Source organism: Parasteatoda tepidariorum, chromosome 6 (genome assembly GCF_982258835.1).
Source record: "Parasteatoda tepidariorum strain Cologne lab strain chromosome 6, Ptep-v5.0, whole genome shotgun sequence".
In the NCBI taxonomy this organism is placed as follows: domain Eukaryota; kingdom Metazoa; phylum Arthropoda; class Arachnida; order Araneae; family Theridiidae; genus Parasteatoda; species Parasteatoda tepidariorum.
In genome coordinates, this window is record NC_141760.1 from 23126960 (window position 1) to 23151413 (window position 24454).

The following is a 24454-nucleotide window of genomic DNA, read 5'->3' on the forward strand; positions in this document are numbered from 1 at the left end:
ATTAGAGTAATTGACGTTTTAGGAATGTAAATATAATTATTTTTTAATTCTAAAGCGTCATACAATCTATACATAGCAATTAGTAATTTGCATAGTATGAAAGAAGTAGGCTAGGTTAAAAAGATAAATGTGTAGGACCACAGCTACTAAAAATTGGTAAAAATTTTCAATTCTTCTAAAATGCGTTTATAAACTGGAAGAAATTGGCGAAACAAGCAACAACGCCTTTCCTATTTTTATCAAAGAACAAACAAAGGATACAATAACTGGATATTTAATTTCCACTACCCGCATCGATAAAAATATCCTGATATTATGCGACGCAAGTAAGATATGATTGACGAAAAAAATTTTCTTAAATGATTATATCAGTGCACAAAAGTAGTGATAACTGCCACCTTTTGTCATTTTTTTAAAATAAACTAAAGATTCATTTGCTAAAGAATATTTTAATCACTACTTAATAATGTCAAAAACGCTGGATTTTCTTCCTGATATAGGTAAGTTTTACTATATTTAATCTGATAAACTCATATTTAGAAACTGAAAGATTTTAAAAAGTTTTGATGTCGAAATAAAATAAATATGGGAGTTATAGTTTTAGTAATTTATGAACAAGAGAATATAATTAACTTATTAATTAATCAGTTAATTTTTAGAATATTATTAATAGACTATTGTTAATATTAAAATTACATTATGCTTATTGTAATTGATTTTGTTTCAAAAAACTTACATCTTTTAAAATAATATTAGTAATTTAACATAGTTTATTTTTTGTCATATGTTATTATTGTTTTATTTCTAAATTTTATTTTTATTTATCATTGTGTGATGGCGTCATCATAAATTGTCACAGCATTACAGTATATTTTTTTTACATATATACATACACAGTATATTTTTTTCACAATATTTTACATTCTCATATCAAAAAAAGAATTTTTTTTTCTTCGTAAATTTTGTGTGTTTTAATTTCTTATCAAAAATAGTACTATGACTTCAGTTTGATTTCATAAATTATCTATTATTTTACAGTCTTTTTACAACAAAAAATAAAAACGTTCATTATAATAAATTTTTTTTTGATGCCAAGGAAATTTTAAATTTACAATTTTAAAAAAAAATTAGTCAGGACGAAATATAAAAATATAAAGGAACACTCTGCCTTTTAATAATATTTTGTATATTTGTAATCTATGAAAAATAATCAAATTAAAATTACTAAAGAATTTATTTTTGTAATATTGATAGATAAATGAAATGAGAAAAAAAATCCAAATACAAGATTCATGAAAGAAATAAAAAAAATTTATTTTAAAAATAATGTTTTTATCATATCCTGCATCATGTAGGTTTTAAATTATAATTCATTTTTCTCTGAGATGACTTTTCCTTGAGTTAATCACATTGTTTAGCCTATTAATTAGCAATACTTATAGACCTTTAAATGAAACAATTTGTATACAATACACTTTGTTATATTAACATGATTTTAGCATCATTTATTAGTATAAAGTAATTATTTTCTCCGCATCGTTCAAGATGAATTTTGATTAATTTATCAACTTTTAAAAAGTTTAGTGGAGTTAAAGGAAAGAAATATAACTTTTATTTTTACAAAATAATGCTTTTATCATATTCTACACAAGTTGCATTTAACTAAATTATATTTATTTTTATACGAAATGATGTTTTCATGAGTTAATTATATTGTTTAGCTTATTAGTTAACAATACTTATAGAATTGTGTATCTAATTATATGTATACATTACACTACGTTATATTTATATGCATGATTTTAGTATAATTTGTATCATTTTTAAGTGCAAAGTATTTGTATTTGTTTTTTTCTCATCGTTCAACTTGAAGTTTGAATAACTAATAATTTCTTACCAAAAAAGGGTAAAGTAAATTTAGGAGAAGGTAATGTAAATATTTACAAACAATATAATGTTTTTATCGTACTCAGTGAAAGTAGCTTTAAACTTGTTTAAATTTATATTATTTTGAATTGATGTTTCAATAAGCTATTCACACATTCTTTAGCTTTCAATTAACAATGATTATAGTATGACATATACTAAACTGGGAAATAAATTATATTATGAAATATGCTGTAATATATTATAGTATGAATACTTATATGTATGATTTTAGTGTCATTTGCTTTTGCTTATTGTTATGATTTATTTATTTTCGTTGTATCTTTCTAAATAAATTTTGCTTCACTTATTCTTAACTCTTACTGAAGAAATGCTGAAGTAAACATATGGGAAGTCATGTTATCATTGGGCTGGATGCTTCATTGATTATTGTTTTGTAGTCATTGGAAGCAAGTACTACCCGTCGACTCATTCATAAAGTTTATGAAGTAAAAAGATGTCATATTGAGCGTGAATTAATTTAATTCAAATATAAACTGAGTTCTTGTTGATGGAAGCAGGAATTTTTGTACACATTTTTCCAATGTTTCAATATAACCAAATTATGAATAATAGAAAGACGCAAATAGTATTTTAAAATGTTACTAATAATATTTAAAACTATGCTTAATCATTGTTATTAATGATTGTTTACTTCGTTGAATCTGAATTTACGAATACATTGCACACGTATTGTAAATTTTCTTCAACTCAGTTGTTATGAATGTATAAATAACATTCTTCAGATTTATATTTTACGAGTTGGGAAAAATAATGCTATTGCATCTGAATTACTAAAAGCATATCAGAAGTAATTAAATATAAATTAGAAAATAATAATATTTATTTCGTCTAGATTGATGTAAAGAGCCCAAAAAAATCAATGGACCAGCCTGATTAACTTTCAATCTGATGATCGGATCTTCACATTCTAGGACACAATCTTATGGCCAAAGGGGGTGATCTTAAATATGCTAATTAATTAGTGCAAATGATATTTTAAGTTATGAAATCATTCTAATACCCAAAACATAGGGGGCAGCCGCAAACTGGGAAATATGGAGTCTAAAGTGGTAAAATATAAAATTTGAGTGAAATAGTTTTGTCAGGAGAGAGGCCCAAATTTTGGATCCCAATGTTAATTTGATTTTTTGCGTATTCGGCCGAAGAAATCGGCCGAACAGTTCCTGAGAAATCAAATTTTGAAAAAGTCGAATTTCACTCCAATTTTGGATTTTGTTTTTAAAATTAAATTCATTGAAATTATGTAATTTTTTTTCTACTATTCATGAATAAAATGATAAATATTTAATAAAAGTTATATTTTGCATGGAATTATTTTTGAATAAGTGAATTTCACAATTGTGGGCAAAATTTTTTCAATTCGCTTAAAAAATTCTCAAGGTATGGCGAAATACACGAAAATTAAAATTAACATTAAGGGGTCTAAAATTGAAGCAGCTCTTCTGACAAAACAATTGTTACCAGATTGCGGCTACCCCCTATACTTTGAAGATCGGAAATCTGAATGAATTAAAATATGCTTAAAGATATGTTTTTTCAGAGAAAGTACGTTTTTGTGTGTTATTTTATAGCTTTAAAATTTCGTCTGCACTAATTAATTTGCATTTTTGAGGTTACTCCCTTGAACCATTAAGATTGAGTCCCGGAACGTGAGGATCTGGTCATTAGATCATAAGTTATTTAGGATGGTATTTTTTTGCGCACGTTAAACTCATTAAAAATCTCATTCGGGATTATTGAGATTATTTGGTGTAATTAGTTACACTGTGACAATTTCTTGATCAAAGGTAAAAAGTACCGGTAAAAGCGCAAGTTACCACGAAGTCTTACAGAGCAAAAATATCTGATATGCCATGGTTTTTACAGTATTACTTACTGCGAAATAATTGAATCACTATAATTAAATAAATATAACTGTTAAAATTATGGTATAAAATCTTGCTGTACAATTGGATATTACGCCAGAATAGATTTTGCGGATGCTGCACTCAGTGCGCCAGTAATTTTCGCAGTAAATTGGAACGGAAATTTCTTACACTGTAGCATTCTAGACTCATAATATTTTAAGCATTTTACTGACTTGTATTAGAGTTTTGTGTTACCTGTTTATTTGCAGCAACTCCTGGATCCAATGACATGAAATGTGTTATCTTTCATTAAGCCTATGGCACTTATTTTTATTTTTCAGTGTATACTTTGCATTTTAAAGTTATAGTACCTATGCCTATATGGAGATTGGAAGATAATAATTGCATTAATCAGATGCATTTGCCGAAAGCAAATGGTCATACCATAGCAACCTCCTCCTATATAATATAGAAAGAAATTTTCTTTGTAATTTCTATGAGAAGAAAGAAAATAGAATTTAAGCAAATGTATGTTATATAATGATTCGAACAAAATCTATTTTAGACTCATCAGATCTAAATACTTGTGCCACAAATCCTTGTTATCAACCAGAGGAAGGTAAGTATTATCATACATTATCTTTAAATGAATTTATTTTTGCTTGGATTAATATTGTGTGTAATATATATATAAACTCATATTCATATTTCCTAAATTTAGATATTGTATTTACACGTAATTGGGTAGTGTTAATCCATACAATAATTTCCTTCAGCTTCAATTTATATACTATTAAAAATATTAATTTTGTTAAACTTTGATATCGTTCTAGTTTGTTATAATCTTAATATGGTGCTGAGTTAAAATCTATTATATATAATTCTCTTACGTGGCTCCCAAATTTTGGCTGTATTTCTTTTCCGCCGGTGGCAACGTTTGCTTTGTTTTGAAAACACCAAAGCATTCTGCCTTTTAATGATGTGTTACTGATCTAATATATATAATTCTCTTACGTGGCTCCTAAATTTTGGCTGAAGTACTTTGTACAATTAAATAAGATTCTTTTCAAAACAGTTAAATATTTACTTTATTTTTTTCATTCATAGAGAAAACAGTCGGCAAAGAATTCTGTTAGGTTAAAAAACATTTCGCTAAAAAAATAACGAATTCTAAAAGAAATAAATATAAACAATTTAAAAAATAAAAATGCTGTTGCCAGCCGTAGAATTTTTTGAAAGTTAACTTAGCAACATAAATCAAAATGATATAGAAGCGCAACTAGATCAAAATTATGGTACCTGAGCGCTTGACTTAACAAATCCTTTAATTCTATAAGTGTTGTATCGCCAAATGCCCAGATTAACAATTGTGTTTTTAAAGAAATTCTAGAAAAAGTTTTAAAAAAAAAACTTCTATCCAGCTACTTCTACAACTGCAACTTCTACAAATGTTGTTTTAATTTTACAGTACTAACTTTACTTCTACTAACATTATTGCTATGACCCTCTTTCATTACATTTTACAACTTCATGCAAAATTTGAGGACTTTAAGCTGTTTTGTGGTTGAATACTGACATTTAGAAATGTGTACATAAAAAAATAATATTTAGAGGTTAAGAGTTGTTTCAGAAAAATTTGAATTGTTGACACTGAATTTAATAATAAAAACAATCGTTTTTGCGAAAAATAAATTGAATTGTATTGCTGACATCAAAACTAAAAATATTGTGTTTCAACTTAACAATACTACTTTAATTTTACTGACATTTTGAACAAAATTAAGGTTTAGAATTGCCTCGGAGAAATTTGAATTGTTAACAATGACTTAAACAAAAAGTTTTATTTAGACTGACAAATACTATATTATAATTATAACTTTTTCTATGACTATACTCCTATTCTTACTCTTTTCTTTGTTTTTATACATTTTAAAAATAAAAAACTTATAATTGTTCTGCTTCTGAACACTGATGAAAACACAAAATGATGGGCTTTATCAACAATCAAATATATATACATTTATTTTACAAATTCCATATTATTAGGGTGGCGCCTTTCAGAGAATTAAAAATACAAAATTATCTTCATCGAAGCCGATGCTTTACATCCGGCGTTCAGTGGCAGACTATTATTTCATATTGTTTTACAACACATGGCTTTAGCCCTCTGGTGGGAAAGACTTTAAAACAAAACTTACAACAGTTACTTTTCTCAACAACTGAAATTTAGAATAGTGTGATTAAGAAAAATATGTGAACTGTTTGCAATTTTAAATTAATATTGAAATGTACAGGTTTAGAATTTTCTACAGTGAAAAGTTTTCGGAAGTATGCAAAAACTAGACGTTAAGAACGTATCCAATGAGCGAGCAAAGCGAGCATTGGATTGCGAAGCAATCCGAAATGAACTGTGAAAGCAGTTCCGAGGGTTGGTGAGCGCCAGCGAGCAGGGGGCGAAGCCTCCTAGTATTTAATATTACTTTTTAAACTAGATTGCATGATACTATCGTAAAAGTCGAACGGAAATATTGTTTAATTTAACACTTAATCACGCTTGAGGCAAATTTACACCATTTAATGAATCAGAGAATATACATTAAAATAATTGAATCGATAAATCTGATAGTGTAATTTTGTCAAATAAATGCAGTACATAAAACTTGCAGGAGATTCGGCCCAAAAATTAATCTTAATATTTAAATTTTCAAAAAATTATGCTATTGGAATTATATCACGCATTAAATTGGTTGTTAAATTGAAATTTATTTTCCTAAATTGAGCTATAATCATGAATACGATTCTAAGTAGGTCGGATTTGAAAACTGCATAAATTTAAAATGCATTCAGATTACTGTCAATGTGATAAACATGATTTAAAATGCATCGAAGTGATTAAAAATGCATAGATATTTTTTAAGATTAATAAAGTTATTTTCAATTTAATATCATTCGAAGAGATTATTGACAATAATTAAATAAAAATTTGTCTGTTTTAATCTTTGAGCACAAAAAATATACGAGTAACTTAAATCAAATTATGGACGTTGGTCACAGTATAGTTCAATGATGAAAATCAACAGTGATTCAAACTTTTATTGGATTATATGAAATCAATTTCTTTCTTTGTGAATAAAAACAATTTGTCTTAAATCATATAAATAATTTATTCAATAATATGCTCGAATTTAATCCCATGTCTTTTGCTATCTTTCTGAATACTACACGCTTCAATCATTGTAAGAGTTTGAAATAAAAAGATTAATATAAGACATTTCTGATGTCTTCGTTAAAAATCAAGTCGCTGACGTCAAAATATATTCGTATAAAGTTGTGACAGTCATGATTCGTAGGTGCCAAATACTGAAAATACGGTGTATAGACTAGTGCATTTGAAGCAACCTGTAAAATTTTTTGGAGAATCTTTCAACTAGCATGGGCTTTGATCTTATTGAAACACTATTTACTTTCCAATGAATGAAATCTAGCTTTTTCTCTTAGAGTGAAACATCCTATTAGTCCAGTTATTTGAACTGAAATTAGACGAATATAACAAGCCGTGTCATATCGGCTGTCAAAATATATAATAAAAATGTGGCTCGAACGTAATGTTGGTTATGAAAAAAAATTAAGTCCTTTATTGGATGAAACAAAATCCCTTTTAGAACAAACTAATATTTTATAAGAGATCTTTCTTTTGAAAGTTGCAAAAAAACTGTTTAACGTGGTAGTATTTGTTTGGAAAGTTTTATGGAGTAAAACAGTTTCCTTAAAATAATATTCAACTAGATTTTGCTAACTATATTATTCACTTATACGCATTCCTATTCGTAATATTTATTGTGTTCTTTAGTGGTTGTATGTCCACCTTCCAATCAAAGTTTGGAGCAAATATGTACAGAGCGACCACCTCTTATAAAGTGAGTATTATTTTTCTACAATTATTATTTTTCAATAATTTACTGTATTAAAATCTCCATGTTTCACTAAACTGACCGTCGATTGAAAAGTCAACGGTAATAATTAAAAGCAGAAGACGAGAGAAAATTACGATTTGTTAAGTTTTGCTTAGGAATAATTTTAATTGCAAAATAAACATTACAGAGTTCTTCAATAGATGGCGCTTTTAACAGAGTAAATTTGGAAAAAAAATTAATTCAAAATAACTACCGCTTTCAATAACAATATTGTGTAGTTTGAAAACAAAGTAACAAGTGTTCATGCGAATATTTATTTTAGAGAAATCAGGTATAAAGCAGAAGTAATTGGTGTACACTTTTTTCAGTCAACAGCGTTGTTTGCTAACGAGCTTCATTACTAATTTTAACAGTTGGTGAATATAAATTTACCTGGTATACTTAGTAACGCACATCAAACTGTAATTTCTAATCTTCTGTTTTTTAAATAAATTTTATTTTAAATTTTTTGGCTATTTTTGAGATTTTAGAGGTTTTTGACCTATTGCATGGGAGCAATTTGTTAATATTTCTTTGAATCAGCCGACGCATATAAACCGACGCATTGTGTATTGAGTGTTCTGTGTTTTGAGTTCTTGTATTGTTTTGGTATTTCAAAATCTCTTTGCTCTAGGTGTGTATAACACTACATTGAGTGGCCTGATGCATTGGATTGAGTTCTGATTTTACTATTTGTAGCAATATTCTATGACATTTATGTCATAGAATATTGACATATATTATCTAAACTATGACATTTATAAACAAATAAAAATATTAAATAACTAAATTTTTAAACTAATAATTTATGAACTACATAAATATTCTAATAACTATGAAAATATATATATACAGTTAACGATTTCCTCATAAAGTAATATATTACGAGTATTTGGATAGTTCATAATTTAATCAGAATCTCTAATTATACATAAGAATATAATTAGAAACATTTTCGCTAAATTTGTCTGGTTCAAAATGATCAGGTTGAAAAAATTTGTCTGGTGAAAAAAATGATCTGGTAAATCAAGCGTTCAAGTTAAAATTTTTTTGCTGTAGTTTAGGTTCACTTACAGCTGAAGAAGTGAGAGACGCGTGTCTTCAGTATGCCTCGAATAACTGCTGTTATGGCAAGAAATTTGTCAGAGAGACCACCATTTCAAGTGTAAATAATGGATGCACCTACCATGTAAGTAAAAAAAAATCAAAGAATTATTTTTTTAATAGTTGCTCCCTTATCTTCATTTATAACTTTGAAGGCTTAAATTCTACGTTTTATTTATGTTAATAATTTTATTTTTGTGTCCTTTATCGACTATACTTTAACACTTTATCTTTTGAGACGTTAATTTATCTCTCCTAACGTTTGAGAGCATGAAGCTTCTCACCAAAAATTTAATTTTCAGAGAATACTATTTCTTTCTCAGTTTTCTTTGAAAAAATAAGCATATGTATAGTTTTAAACTTTGACTAGACTTCATGAAGGGCAAAATAAACTTTCATTATAGAAATGTAATTTTAAATAGTTCTGCATAAACACTCTAAATACAAAACGAACCGACAATCGGGATTTCAAAGCCCCATTTTAAATTTTAAGTTAAAACTCCATACACGTTAGTTTCAGTTGAAATAGGGAAAATAATTTTTAGGTTTTAGAGAAATTATAGAGTTCATTTATGTTGTTTAAATATATTTCCATCACTCTATCTTTCACTCTACAGTAAAATAACCGGCTGTAGTAAAATAACTGGCAGCAGTCAGTCCATCCAATTAACCATGAAGTTTCTGGTTAGGAACAATTTTTGCTTTACGATTTGGAGACAGTTTAAAACTGATGCTGTTAAAAAATACAAAGCTATACGGTTTTGATACCATTTACAAGCAGCAAAGCTTTTAAACCATAAAATTAGACTTAAACAGACAGTGGAGCTCTGTGGATGCTCCTCTAGTTATGTATGAATGATAGTTTCGTATGCTTTTAGTTCAGGGCAATAGATTGTAGAGTGCAGGACACTGAATACTCTTCACGTATTGAAAGAATGAAAGAATTATTGTATTATCAACAATGGGATTAGAACCCCTCTAAAACCGGTCATGAGATTTGTCGATTAATCAATCGTCTCAGCTACAGTGCGTACCGAGCTCCACGGAACAACATGACTTTATAACATGGGGCAGGGGTTCAAATCCAAGTGTTGTTTTCACAATATTTCTTCCATTCCCTTAATACATAAAGATTTTACAGTGTCCTACATTCTTTAATCGGTGGCTCTGGTCTATTAGAATACGAAACTACCATTCACCCATGAAAGGTGCGGCACCCACAGAGCTTTAATGTAGGTTTAATTTTTATTTTTAGGGTTTAGAATCTCTGCTAGTTGTAAATCGTTACAAAACCACAAAGTTTTGTATTCATGATTTTTAATCGTACCAGTAGTAAACGGTTTCAAAACTGTAACAGTAAAGAGTGTTCCTAACTATAAACGTTACGGTTAATCAGATAAACAGGTTGTTGCTGATTATTTTGCCGTAATTCAAGAATGAAAATTCTAACAGTTTATCTTTTAACTCATTTAGATCATTTTTCCAATCACTTGACCACTTAACTTTCAAATTGTGAAATTGGGAGAGAATACTATTTAATTTAAGTATTTATATATTCAATCAACCTTTCTTTCACTTAGTTTCTAAAATATTCAAAAATTATAAGTATTATAGTAAAATAAATTTTATGTTCCAGTACAAATTGGAATCTTTTGGTGAAAAAAGAGAAACAGCAAAAAGAACTACTCCGTATTTAGGTAATGTATCTTTCACTTAGATTTGAAAATATTTTTATTATTTGTTCATAGTTAAATTACTTAACTAAATTCGCAAATTGTTAAATTACGCAATTAAATAAGAAATTTTCGATCTAAACTAATGGTTTCAAACCTTTTCACCGAAAGATCTTATCACAAAAAAAGTTTATAAGTGAAATTGAATGAAATGAGACTGGACTGATTGTGTTTTTAGTAATAAAGTACGTTTTCATTTTAATTCAAACATTATAAAGTATTATAGACTACGCTAATTCTTCATTAATAATTTTAAAATATTATGAGAAAAATGTATATAAAGCAATATTTGCAGCTATCAACTTTAAACTATTATGTTAACTAGGTTATTATAAAGTCTGAAGTCACATTGTTTGATGTAATTTTCTGTTACGAAGCGGATATTGTGGTTAACTTTCTAAATAACGACAAATATAATTTTTTGTATTCCTAATTCTAATCGCATAAATAAGCAATATTATTTCCAAAGGGTAATTAATATGGAGATGATAATAGGAACTGAGTACACTTTCAGAAATAAAACTCTTACTTTTGACTGTCCAGCAATTCTTGAGCAGTATTTCGTTAATTTTGAGAAACATTTCGTCACGAAATCACGTGATTTATGACGAAACGCAAACACTCAAGTGTATGACGAAAATGCTTCCTCAATTCAAAACCTCTTCGTAGAGCATTGTGGAAGATTGTTCACCGGAATGATGAAATTAGAATAAAGACTAGACAATCGAAATAAACTTACGAATTCCGGTGATCGGTGGTTTAAAAGTTGGTTTTGTACTAGGAAGATCTGAAGTTCGAATCTCTCATCGGGCATGGCTACAATTTATCTGTCTGCCCTTGTTGTGTCTCGCCGTCTATATGGTTCCCACGTTAAAGCGAATGTTTAAAAAAAGTTAGATACATTAAGCACTACTATTTTTTGGAACGAAATAAAATGGCGAAATATTTCTGTAAGTTGGACGAAATTCGTTTCCTTAAGGAAGTGACGTTAGTAATTTCGTCATATTGACGAAATTTTCGCTCGGAGCATATACCAGGAAATGGTTTTGTCAAAAACTAAGAATGTTTCGTGATAATCGAGTATCTATTTATTACAGTGTATCGAATAATTATGTAGATAATGGTAAAAACTATTTGTAATCAGGTTTAATAAAAATAATATAGGTCAAGTCATCGATGGTCCAGAAAATGGTACTCCTCCTAGCCCATGGGACATTCCAGTCACTATTCCAGGATTGTTCATGGACAACAAAAGAACATTCGAAGTTCCTCACACAGCATACGTTAAAGATTGTTGGAATTGCGTTGGCAATTGCAAGATACGATGCGACGTTTGCAACGGAATTGGGGGAGTAAGTGGAATCTTTAAATTCCTAAAATTAGTTTAAACTCAGTATTTCAGAAAAAAAGAGTGTGTTTTAGGCATCAGAGATCAGAAATTTAAATGAAGTACTATGAAATTTTTAATGATGCATTTGAGTTGAAGTCTGTATAGTTATATATTTTTTAGTTTAATTAAAGAATAATTCATTTTATATTTTCTAGGTACATTTTTTCCTTTTAAAATTGACTGTTACAATCTCTGCTATCTATAAATAGCAACAAAAAATATACTTTCCCTTTTAAAATGAGTGTTACAATCTTTGCTACTTATAAATTGAAATAAAAATATACTTTCCTATTTTTGATAACTGCTATCTATTTCTGCTATCTATAAACAGCAACAAAAATATTTTTCCCCCTTGAAAATGACTGTTACATTCTCTGCTATCAAAACAATAGTAATAGTAACAAAAAATCTAACTTTCCCTTTTAAAATCACTGTTAAAATCTCTGCTCTCTATAAATAGCAACAAAAAATATACTTTCCCTTTAAAAATAATTGTTACTATCTCTGATGTCTATTAATATCAAGAAAAAGAAACACAGAAAAAAACTATGTCATTTCTTGAACCGAATCTGTAAACTGAAAAGCTGAATGAATTACATTAACGCCTTTTCACTTTTTTGTATGACATTTGTGTATTGTAAGCATGTGTAGCAACATCGTATTTTCATGATTATCCCCATGCGATTTTTTAAAAAAAAACACTCACACACACATTTCCCAAGCGAGAATTTGGTAGTGAAAAAACGGTCTTATTTTCATAGCTACACTTAATGTTCGTAGAATGTGCTGTTTAAACACACATTTTACACGTGACATTTTATATTAGCAGTGGTGGAATATTACTTATTTTCTAAAAATGTAGAGAGAAATATATAAATGTGGTACCGTGTCTTGCAACAAATAAATAAATTCAACACGTTCATTTAAAAAAAAAAAAGAAAGGAAAATTGCTTACTTATATTTCATACATTACTTACAATGCGACACTGATTATTTTGGTACCAACATTTCAAAAATAATTATTTGGGTATGAATTGAACTTAAATATTTTTTAACAAATAATCCATTTTAACAAATAATCCATTTTAATAATACCCTCTATGGCGTTTTGCTTTCATAACGATATTTCGCGGACATATAAATTCTGACTAAAACTAACTGTGCTGTTTCGTACGGACATTTATGAAGAAAAAAAAACTAGCATTTCAAAAAGAAGAAAATCACAGATACCCACAGATGTGACTTATGACGTCAGCTGCAGCTGACCGCTCATAAGCAAAATGGCGTATTAAAGTTGAGCCACATAAGTTAGAATGTTAATTAATTTGAAATTAATTAAATACAGCACGATATCGTACATCATATTTGTTGAAATATAACTTTTTCTTATCTACATATTTAACTTAGATTTATTATTTGAGTATTGTATAGTAACCGTGATATATTTTTGTTTTGTGGGGCAACTTCGATGCATAATTAGTTAGTTTATGTTCTACGAGGCTTTCTGCCTGTCTTTGTGTTAAGTGAAAAATATATAGTGAAAGAATGATATCTCTGTGAAAGAATCTTTGTGTAAGAATATAGAATATATCACTTAAGGGAATTGATACTTGAGGGGCTTGATTTACTGGAAACAAAATGGAAAGAACAGTTTCTAACGTAAACAAATGCCACTTTTTAGCAACCAATCAGGATACAGAGACCCACACTACGTCATTTACAGGTATCCCATTCTGGTTAATAAATCAAAATATTCGGTATTTAAACCATTCATTTGATAATTTTTCATTCATGTGGTAACGCTAGATCGGGAATTCTGGTTTTCAAAATTATCGTTCCTATTAGCACACATTAAGTAAAAAAACTAAAAAGAAAATTTCATTTTATCACAGATTTTAAAACCATATTTTATTGTTGATTTTACCAATGCCAATAACAAGTGTTTTGGTAAAAATTAACGAGTTTTTTGGTTGTCGAATAGAGCCAGAAACATGGTCATTTATTCCATATTCTCGTTCTTTATTCTTTATTAGACTCTAATTGATAATTCAGTTTTTTTTCTGAGTGAAGCTTATAGTTGTTTCGAAGAAACTATATTTTGAAAATTTTTTGCAAGAATAAAAATCTCAATACATTTTTAGAGAATATAAAGAATGTAATAATGCATTGATTTTAGAAATATTCATTTAATGATAATAATTAATTGAATATAATTTTATATAGACGCCCTGTGAGTTCTGTGGTGGAAGTGGTAAAAGACATGAGCGACAATGTCCCATGTGCTTTGGAACTCGCCGACAAAGGTAAAAAAAAGGTTTGAAAAACCTATTAATTTATATAATTTATCAGTCTTTGATGTGTTTTGTTCAGGTACTGTTAGTAATGAAAGTTCTATCTTGAATTATTGAAAAAATTACTGTCACTACTATCAGCACTGCTTTGAGAGCAGTATAGTGTCATTTTTATCAGTAATTATTGTATATTCTTCAAATTTAGAAAAAGTCAATAAATTGTATACTGTTAGAATTTTTATTCTAAAATTATGGTAAAATATACGGCAGCAGTCAATCCATGCAATTAAGTGTAAAGTTTACGGTAATGAATATTTTTTGACCTTTATGGCTTTGAAACTGTTTACAACTAGCATGAATAAAAAACAATGAATACTAAACTATACGGGTTTTTTTTAAAAACTATTTTCCTTTAGCATGGGTTTCAAAATCATATAAATAGAATTAAATAGACATTGGAATTGGATTGTGGTGGAGTTGTATTTTTTCCCCAAATGAACCGTAAAATATGGTTTTATAAATTTATTTGGTTGTTTAACTTAGCTTAAAAGATGGGAAATACTAGATAAAAGGCATCCAACTGTTATACAAGGAACTATTAAATAAATAATTCACATGCATTTTGTAACTACAAAACAAATGTTTTACAGCATTACCGTTATGTATTTCTGTTTTATACAAATTGTAAGTGTCAATGATAATAAAATATTATTTTAAATGGATAACCAGCAAGATCAATTGTTAAAAATATCGGTTTTTATGGTGACATGTATATAGAAAGTAAAGTGTTTGAGCAAATTGCTTCGAGAAAGAAAATACCAAAACATGGTATGTTAAAAAATTTTTTTAATTTTTTTAAAGCTACATGCCTCAATAAATTTTACTTCTTAGGATAGACAAATAATGGAGTAAATTAAAGGTAAAAAAATCATTTCAATATATTTATGCCGCAAAAAGTTATGACAGTTAAAATATAGGTAAAATTTGAAAATTTTCAAGTTTCAACTTCAAATAATTAAGAGCGCATTAAATATGCCTCAATTATATAAATAATTTTTTAAAGTGTTTTTGTGTATCTTTCAAATGACATATTATTTACTGTGGCAACTAGAAGGCGCAAGCTATAGTTAGTCGTTGAAAATTGAAAAAAACAGCAAAAACGCTTCTTTTTACGACCTTCAGGGACCTTGTGGCAACAACTTGCCACAAACTTTTCACCCATTTTACAAAGTTCAACCTCCTTACTTTTCAGATATTTAAATTACTTGGAGGCACTTTGTTTGCGCTAAGAGCTGTGGATCATTGCAATTTCTATGTAGTGCAAAAACGCTGAAATTTTCCTGCAACGCTCTGAACTTTGGGGGTCCATAAAAAATGAACAACTCAACTTTGGGACAAAAAATTTTAGATTTTGTCTTTTGACAAGGTATATAACAACTGGTAATTTTTTGAAGAAAATCTCAGATGGGGTGTATTTCAAGTGTGTCACATGAATCATCCCATAATGTTAGGTGTGACAGTTTCTCAGATTCTTGCTCTTAAGTGGGCTTAGTTGGTGCGAGAAAATTTTGGTTGTTTAATTGTATTAGATGAAAGCAGTTAGTAAACGGTTTTTGCCACGGTTAATTTTTTGAATACTCTCATATCTATGGTTATTTGACTGTTTTCTTTGAATATGACAAAATAACATTTAAATAAAGTGTTATTTAACCATTTATTCTGACTGATTTCTTACAGTGTGTAGGAAATAAAAAGATACATACATTTTTTTAAAATTTATTCCAAATTTAAAATTTTGATAGTTATTTAGAGAGTCTCTTCACATTTTTGATAAAATATTTTACTCAATAAATGAACAGAATAATTTGACCTTTGGTAAGTAGGAAGATGTGGGTTCTAAACGTTGCATTATTCAAGAGTATTTCAGTTCAATTAACAAAATATTTTGCTTGATATAGGCCAAAATTATTAGTGGCCATCGGCCATCGGGCGACTAAATATAAGAAGAAGCGATTCAAAAATTCTCCACCAGACGACACCTGATCATCGCTTTTTTAATAAAAAAATGCACCTCATGTACATTTTATCAAGTTGTTTACTAAATGTGGAATTCTTAAGAATATTTTCTGATATTATGAAAACCCCTTTACATCACACTTACTTGATTTTTAAAATCATATGTGATAACTTTATGTGAAATTATTATGTGAGAGTTTAATGTGACAGTGATAATTTAAATAGTTTTGCTTTCAAATGGAATTCTGAATTATTTTGAGATAGTTATATATTTCTAATAACTTTAAGATTTATGTAAATTAAATATTATTTGTCAAAAATATAGTTAAGTCAGATGCTTTTTGTTTATTTTGTCAGATAAAATTAACGATACTTGCTTTACATTGTTCAATGTTGAAAATTCCAGATCTAAATTTTTTCAGCGGTGGTAAACCACAATGTAGTACATCTGAAACTTGAAAAGGAACATACCCTGATTAATCACCTTATTAGGGTTCAAAGCAATATTATAATTTAACGTTGAACTATTTTTAGGCGGGAGGAGTTGAGTTGATAAACGCTTCTCTACGAACATAATAATATTGGGGAAGCAACTAACTTCCCATTGCATTTTTTATTTATTCATTTTTTAAATTTAAAGTGTGGGAGCATTTCATTTTCCCTGCCAGTTCCCACCGTTATCATTTGAAGCGAAATTGCACAAAAGTTGGTTCATTCGCTCTTCATCAAACACAACTAGACACCTGAATGTTGTGCGACATTGAAATCCAAAATTTCCATTTTGAAACTTGGCATATCAATCAGTAGCGGTTTTTTTAATCTATGGCATTTTCCCTACTGACCACAATTGTCACGAGCAGCTTTAACAGGTTTAGAACTTTGATTTTCTTTATTTAATAATCGTCGTTGAACAACCGACCCAATTTTTATGGTTTACGACTACTAATGTTCAACAGCGTAGCCTTGTAATTTTGAAGGGAGAAATTTGCCTTCGTGGAGGACTGTTTGATGGAACTAACCCGCATTTGCGTTGCACGGAGAGAAAAACCACAGAAACCTTTGAAAGTTAGCATGACGGCAAGAGGACTCGAACCCATGCTCCATTTTACCTACAGCACTGTGGTCGGTGCCAGCCGGGTACGGAATTCGTATCGAGCAGCAATGGCTGGGATTCGAAACTAGTTCACCTCATTGGAAGGCAAACGCTCCCCTCTGAGACACTTTGATTAAAAGCACTGATTAAGAGAAGTTTTCACAGAACTTTGATTAAAAGCAAAGAAAATAGGTCGAAAATTCTCAAATTTTTCTCAACTTGACATTCCAATTTAATGATTTAAAAATCAACATTAATTTACGCCACTTATAAATAAGACATTGATTCCGGTAAAACAAAACATTTTTTTAATGATATAAAACATTAGTACAAAAGCATATTCTGAAATGTGGAATGTTAAAATTTAAAGAAAAATTTGGGAGAACTTAGTTTCTAACCCAATACTTAGGCATATTTAAAACACATTTTTTTCAAATTATATGTAGTTAATTTTTTAAAAAAATTATTGTTAGGTGCAGCAATTGTATAGGTACTGGGCAAGTGAAGTGCCATACTTGTAAAGGCAAAGGGAAGCTGAAACATTTCCTCATGTTAATTGTTACTTGGTATGATTTTATATTTTAATTTGCCTTTACACTGTCATTGATTTTATTGTTTTCTCATCATTTTTAATTTTCTTATATGTTATTCGATCTTTTTGAAATGAGAAATGTAATGAATTGAAAATGTTTACTCTAATCCATGCCAGAAAATAATCAAGCAACAACTGTACCTGATCAGTCGCCAATCACTAATCGGGCAGTGCTTTAAATAATTAATTTTAAATTGTTGCACGCTCTTAGAAATATATCTCTTACTTTTGATGATTCAGCAATCTTTGATCTGAATTTCATTAAATTTGAGAATAATTTCGTCACGAAATCACGTGATTTGTGGCGAAACGCGAACTTTCAAATATATGAGAAAATGCTTCCTCAACTTGAAAGCTCTTAATAGTTCATTGTGGGAAATCGTCAACTAGAATGATGAAACTAGAATGTAGACTAAATTATCGTGACGACTCAAGCAGACTGGTTGTATGGTAGCCAAAGAAGTTGTCATTGTACCAGGAGGATCCCGGGATCGAATCCCGCTTCAGGCATGGACGTAATTTATGTCTCTACTGTAACTGTCCTTGCGTTGACATCGATCTACTTACATGGTGCCCACGATAAAGTTACTACAACAAAAATGTTATACTTTAGGAACTGTGTGTTTTTTTTTCTTCTTCTTTTTTGTTAAAAAATTAAATGACGAAATATTTTCTTAATTTTTACATTAATCAAATAGATAAAGATATCAAATATATAGAATAGATATCAAATGATAAATCAAATAGATTCTGATTGTGAGATATTACACAGTGAACATGAACCGATCAGGGCAAAAATGGGTACTGAATGGTTGAATCAAGAATTCAGAATCAACTTTTATGGAAATAAGCTGTTCTTTCCCCCTTAATCTTCATACAGTTTTCATTTAGATGATTTTGGTAAATGATGTTACACACAAAATAGATCTCCATTTTTTTTTATATATATAATTTTTAAAATGCTGATATAAAATAGATTTTATTGCAAGAGATTTATTTAAATATTGTATTTTATTGAAAAAAATGAAATACTTGTATTTTGAAAATTTAGTAAAATGAACAATTTTTCTACGAGCAATTCGGTCTTAGAATTATTCTTGTTTAGCTACTTTGATATAGATACTAAAAGTGTTGATTTTCACATTCTATTCTAAGTTTCATTTTCATAGAAAAGATAGAAAAGATAATAGACATTTATAACATAGACATTTCATAGACATAGACATTAACATAGACAAGATTATAGATATTTCATAGAAAAGATAATAGACATTTATAACTAATAGAAGAATAAGAACTTTGTTCGCTTTGTTTAAAATATTTTTGTTTTAATTATTGGTCATCAAAGAATTATTTAAATTGTGCTTTAAAAAAACATTTATTGTTCAGTTGTCGAAATTTCAATTTGTTATGAAATTTTTTTTGAAAAGAACACTTTTTTTTATAACCAAAGATAAATATTTTTGTTTTAATTTTTGCATTTTGATTTTTAGTTGTAATTTGATTTGAAGTATATAAATATCTAGGATATTTCTAGAAATAAAACAAATTACTTTACTGGTTAGTTTGTATTTCCTCGATTGAGAGTTAAGAGTTCAAAGTAACTTTACCTAAGGTTTACAAGATTATTTTTTTCGAGTTATTTTCTTTCTAATATCATATATGGGTTCGGAGATTGTATAAAAGAAAAATTTTAAGCTAACCATTCTGCAATCAAATTGTGTTATTTTGAATTTTAACAACCTTTATCAAATGCACTTAAATTTTTATATGATTATTTACTTAATACAAAATAGTTGTTACATTGATGTGACATGTTAGTAATTGAAATTTCAAAATTGATATAATATTCAATATTTAAGGAAAAACCATGCAAGTGATTTTATTTCGGATACTTCAAAGTTACCTAAAGAGCTGATTTTAGAAGTTAGCGGAAGAGAGTTATTTAAAGAGCAACAGACAAAAGTATGTTTTAGATTATTATTTTATTATTGTAATTTTAATGTAATGCAAAACTAATGTTAAAAATAATATAAACAACAATGAAGTTAAAAGCTACAACAAAGATCTGAAAATTTTAACCGATTGCACTACCATAGCTTTTCAACTTAAAAATACCTAGAATAAAAAATGGCTTACAATTTTATACTAATTCTTGTATTTCTATACCTCTTTTTTAGGTTTATCCTGTCAACCATTGTCCAGACCCTGCTGTAAACCAAGCGTCACAGACGTTACTAATGCAGCACCAATGCTCTTTTCCCAATGAGCTTATTCGAATGCAGGTAAAACATCATTATATTTAATAAACATGGTGTTTTGCGTCCTTCATTTTTAGAATTAGAATTTTAGAATCCTTATCAAAACCGAAACAAGAGATCGCGATTATAAAAGCTAGGAATCGTGAAGAATATATAGTGTTTAAAAAAACATTATCAAAATATGATGAATAATTATCGAAGAAGTCGGAATTGATAATACCTGAAAGTTTGATTTTCAGATACAACTTCAATGTGTTTCTACCAATTACTTTTCATATCCTCTCAGTTTTGAGCAATTATAGATGCTTTGATGTTTTCGATCCCGCCCATCTTCCCTTAAGCCTAACGTAATAAAAGAATATTTTATTGTAAAATCTATTGTTGATGGCGTATAAATAAAACGAAATTTATGATTCACTTCTGACGAATGAGATGTAGGTTATGGTCAGTGGCGTAGCGAGCTTAACTCGCGCCCGGGGCACAATACCCTTTTAGCGCCCCCCCCCCCATTCGAAAACCGTATAATATTGTATGTAAAATATACTCGCAAATTAATAAATAAATAAAGTAAAATAAATAAAGTCATAGACTCAAGCTAGGCTTTAAATTTGAGACAAAAAATGTAGTTGAGAGAACAAGACTAGATTTTGAAATGTATATGATCATCTAGAATTAGTTCAAAAGATACCTATTATTTATTTTACATATTTATAAAGAAATATTTTAAAAACACGCAGTTTTAAAACAATAAAAAAGTAAATATTTATTATCTCTAAGGAGATACATATATTTAACAATCATGTGATTATAATACATTAATAAAACTAATGACTATGTCTAAATTTTCCGTGCTTTTGATGAAGCAAATGTATCAATAATATAGTAGCGTGCTCTGCTAATTTTCCTATTAGTTCTTTTATATTCTCTAGCCCATAGATGATAACGATAACCGCTTGCATTCTGGCGCTCCATCGCGTTTCAGATGTGTGACCTGCCATCACGGCAGCATTATCGTAACATTGTGATCTGCAGTTTGTTAATGAAATTTCATCGTAATTTAATTTCTCTAAAATTGTATTTTCGATCGAGGCTGCATCTTTAGCATGTATTTCAATAAAACTCAAAAAAGATTCTTTAATGGAAACTTTTTTATTGATAAAATCAGCACCTACATACCTAGCGACTTGGGACATTTGTTCTCGATGAGAGATATCAGGAGCTGAATCAAACAGAAATCCATAATATTTACTTCTTTTGATATCGTTTATTAGTTGATTTCGAACTGGAAATGCCAGAAGATGAATGAATTCATTTTTAATTTGTGGTGACGAATATGAGAACAACAAGTTTTTTTTTATACTTTATTCACTTAATAATAGTAGAATCGTCTAGTAGATGTAGTAAGTAATCTTATTTGATTTATTACTTACTAAGAATGCCTTGAACTTTAAAGGTAGTAACACAGTGAAATATACAATATAATTTATGCTGACATTAAACTTATATATAACATTTAATATTTAATAACATTTCATTTTTATTCTAAGCAGAGCACGATGACAAGGACGTGAATTAAATATTGAAATATATTTAATATGAATATGAATCTAATATAATATTTAATATGAATTAAATATTATGAATAATATTTATGAATTAACATTTATTATATTACACTGGCGCTAATTTAAAATATATTTTCCAGAAATCTGTTATAATAAAGAAAAAATATCCAGCAATTTTTTGTTTTGCGGACCATTTGGCGCCCTTTTGTGAGCAGCGCCCGGGGCATGATGCCCCCCTTTGCCCACCCCTCGCTACGCCACTGGTTATGGTCTGTACATATAAGGTTTATATGGTTTCATAACCTGGTAGAGCTTCAGTAGGTTAAAGAAACGAAACTTTTTCACGAACTCTTTTATAACCAAAAGAATATTTTATTGCAAAATGGCGTATTAAAAGAATATTTTATTGTAAAATTTATCGTTTATGGCGATTACAATTTTTCTTTTGATTACAGAAACAAACTTTGCGAGCGGTTCCTTTAACCATTGCAAATTATTCTTGGAAAGATCGAGAAGGTGAATTCTATGTGTTTGGATTCCAGAACAAAGTATATTTTGAAAAATATCCGCAGAAATGCTGCTGCTGTACTTGTTTCTAATTTAATAGAATTATGTACATAAACAATGCTTTTTAGCTATGAAGAAACTTAAACAATAGGTACTAGACTTTAAAAAAAATATTTTTTTTGATAAATAAAATCGAAATAATAAATAAAATTACTGATATTGCTTTTATCAAGAATAAGTTTTTACTTTATTGAAATTAATAATTTCATTAAAGTCAGCTTGAGTAAAAAAATTTCAGCACTGCTATGATGCTGCCCTCTATATTAATGAATAGGAAATTAAAGCAACTGACAAATAGAAAATTTAATTTTCAATAATTACTATAAATGAATTAAATAAAATAAAAAAAGAACTTTTTTCATCAATTTTGAGTATTTTTTTGTTATAAAATTCGAATATTTTATATCCGAACATTTGTTATGATGGTTTATAAAAGAATTTTTTTTTTTTAAAAAAAAGTTTGAAACATAAGTAACTGCATTCAACTTACACTAATAGTACAATGCATTAAAAAAATTTTACATGCATATTTAAAAATTGAATGTCTTATTAATGAGCATAAATTTAAAAAAATCTAAACGGAATGTAATGAAATTATAATCATTATAAATAATATTATTTGCATAACTAATTTTCTTTAATTATTTTATACATAAACAACGAATAAATTTATAAGGCAATAATTCAATTATTAGTCTACTGGTTTAGCCCTTTTAAGGTATTGAATGATTTATACTCTTAATGTGGAGATTGAGCTTTCAAAAGCCACCTGACTTATTGACAATATTAGTAAAAATTTTTAGTGACCCATAATTGACGAAAAAAATATTGAAATTATACTTATAGTAAAGCAGAAAAAAATATTTTTATTCGAATATTAAAACAAATGTGTTATTTTCCATAAAAAGGGGGAATTAAAATGCCATTTATCTAAAATAATACTAATGGATGGGATAAAAGTTTGCATGAAATTTCCAATGATCCAAGCGAAACCAGATATTTAAAAGTTTTATTCTAGGAATTAGCTGAAATGCACGAAATGTAAAAATGTGCAATATAAAAATTTCTTGGAACTAGGTGCATTTTAAAATCAATTGTTCAAATACTTCTTTTTACCCTAACCAATGCACCACAAATATTATCATATAAGTTTTGATGTTAAAATCTAACAACATGTGCATCAGTGTTTCAATGTATCATCACATGTTACAACTGTAAAATGTTTCACAACATGTATACAGAAAAAAGTTTGATAGCTGCAAAAATTCCTCATATAATTTTTTTATTATCTCAATATGATGTTTCTAAAATATGATCTTTAAAATATGATATTTTGACTGCTCATATAACAATTTTTTTAGTGTGTCTATTTGGTTTCAGTTGCAAGTTTTTGAGACTTGTACTAGACCACGAACATAGTACAAAAAATAAAATGTTTATAAAAAATATTTAACATTTTTTCATTGTGTCTCGTAATTTTAAGTGTTTTGCCCTTGCGTCTTATAGCTATAAGTATTTCATTATTTCGTAAAGAAATCTATTTTTTAGTTAGTTATAATATTAAATTTACTAAATATCCTGAAACTGGATAATGTTTGCTTAGTTTTGTTTAGTCTCTCTGTAATATATATTAAGAAATCTCTCATAAAATATTGAACATTTCAGCAATGTATATTGAAATCGATTTATTAGTAAATTATGTAATAAATTTTGTTGAATAGAATAAAATTGCATAATGATTCGGTACTCAGATTTACTTAGATTAAGCTTTGTAATAGATATACGTTTTCTCTCTATTAAATAGATCAAAAATTTACAGAATATTTTTCATGAATTCAGAAAACAAAAAAAAATTGTATGAAATTTTTAGTCTCTGACATTAGACAAAATGTAAGAGGATTTTAATAATTTGCTAGAAATAAGATATACTTAAGATTCATGTAGTATGGTAAAAAATTCATTTTTAAATTACGGTAAAAACTACAGGCATTCAGGGTGCCAGAAGTTTATAACGTAAAAACTATTTTAGCGCAAAATTTTACTGAGCAAAAAAAACTATATACCGTAATTTTAAAACAGAACAGCAATATTT

The 24454-nt window shown here is 28.2% G+C and overlaps 1 protein-coding gene across 1 annotated transcript; it reads left to right on the forward strand.

The window, feature by feature from the left end:
* Positions 1-23810, forward strand: LOC107456051 (protein SSUH2 homolog). The gene is made up of 11 exons (XM_087165549.1): positions 1-500; positions 4363-4416; positions 7648-7714; positions 8810-8939; positions 10491-10551; positions 11752-11939; positions 14201-14280; positions 17851-17943; positions 19832-19934; positions 20150-20254; positions 22251-23810. Exons 1-11 carry the CDS (start codon positions 467-469, stop codon positions 22392-22394), a joined length of 1059 nt encoding a protein of 352 aa, XP_087021675.1. The 5' UTR covers positions 1-466; the 3' UTR covers positions 22395-23810.
* Positions 23811-24454: the final 644 nt, after the last annotated feature.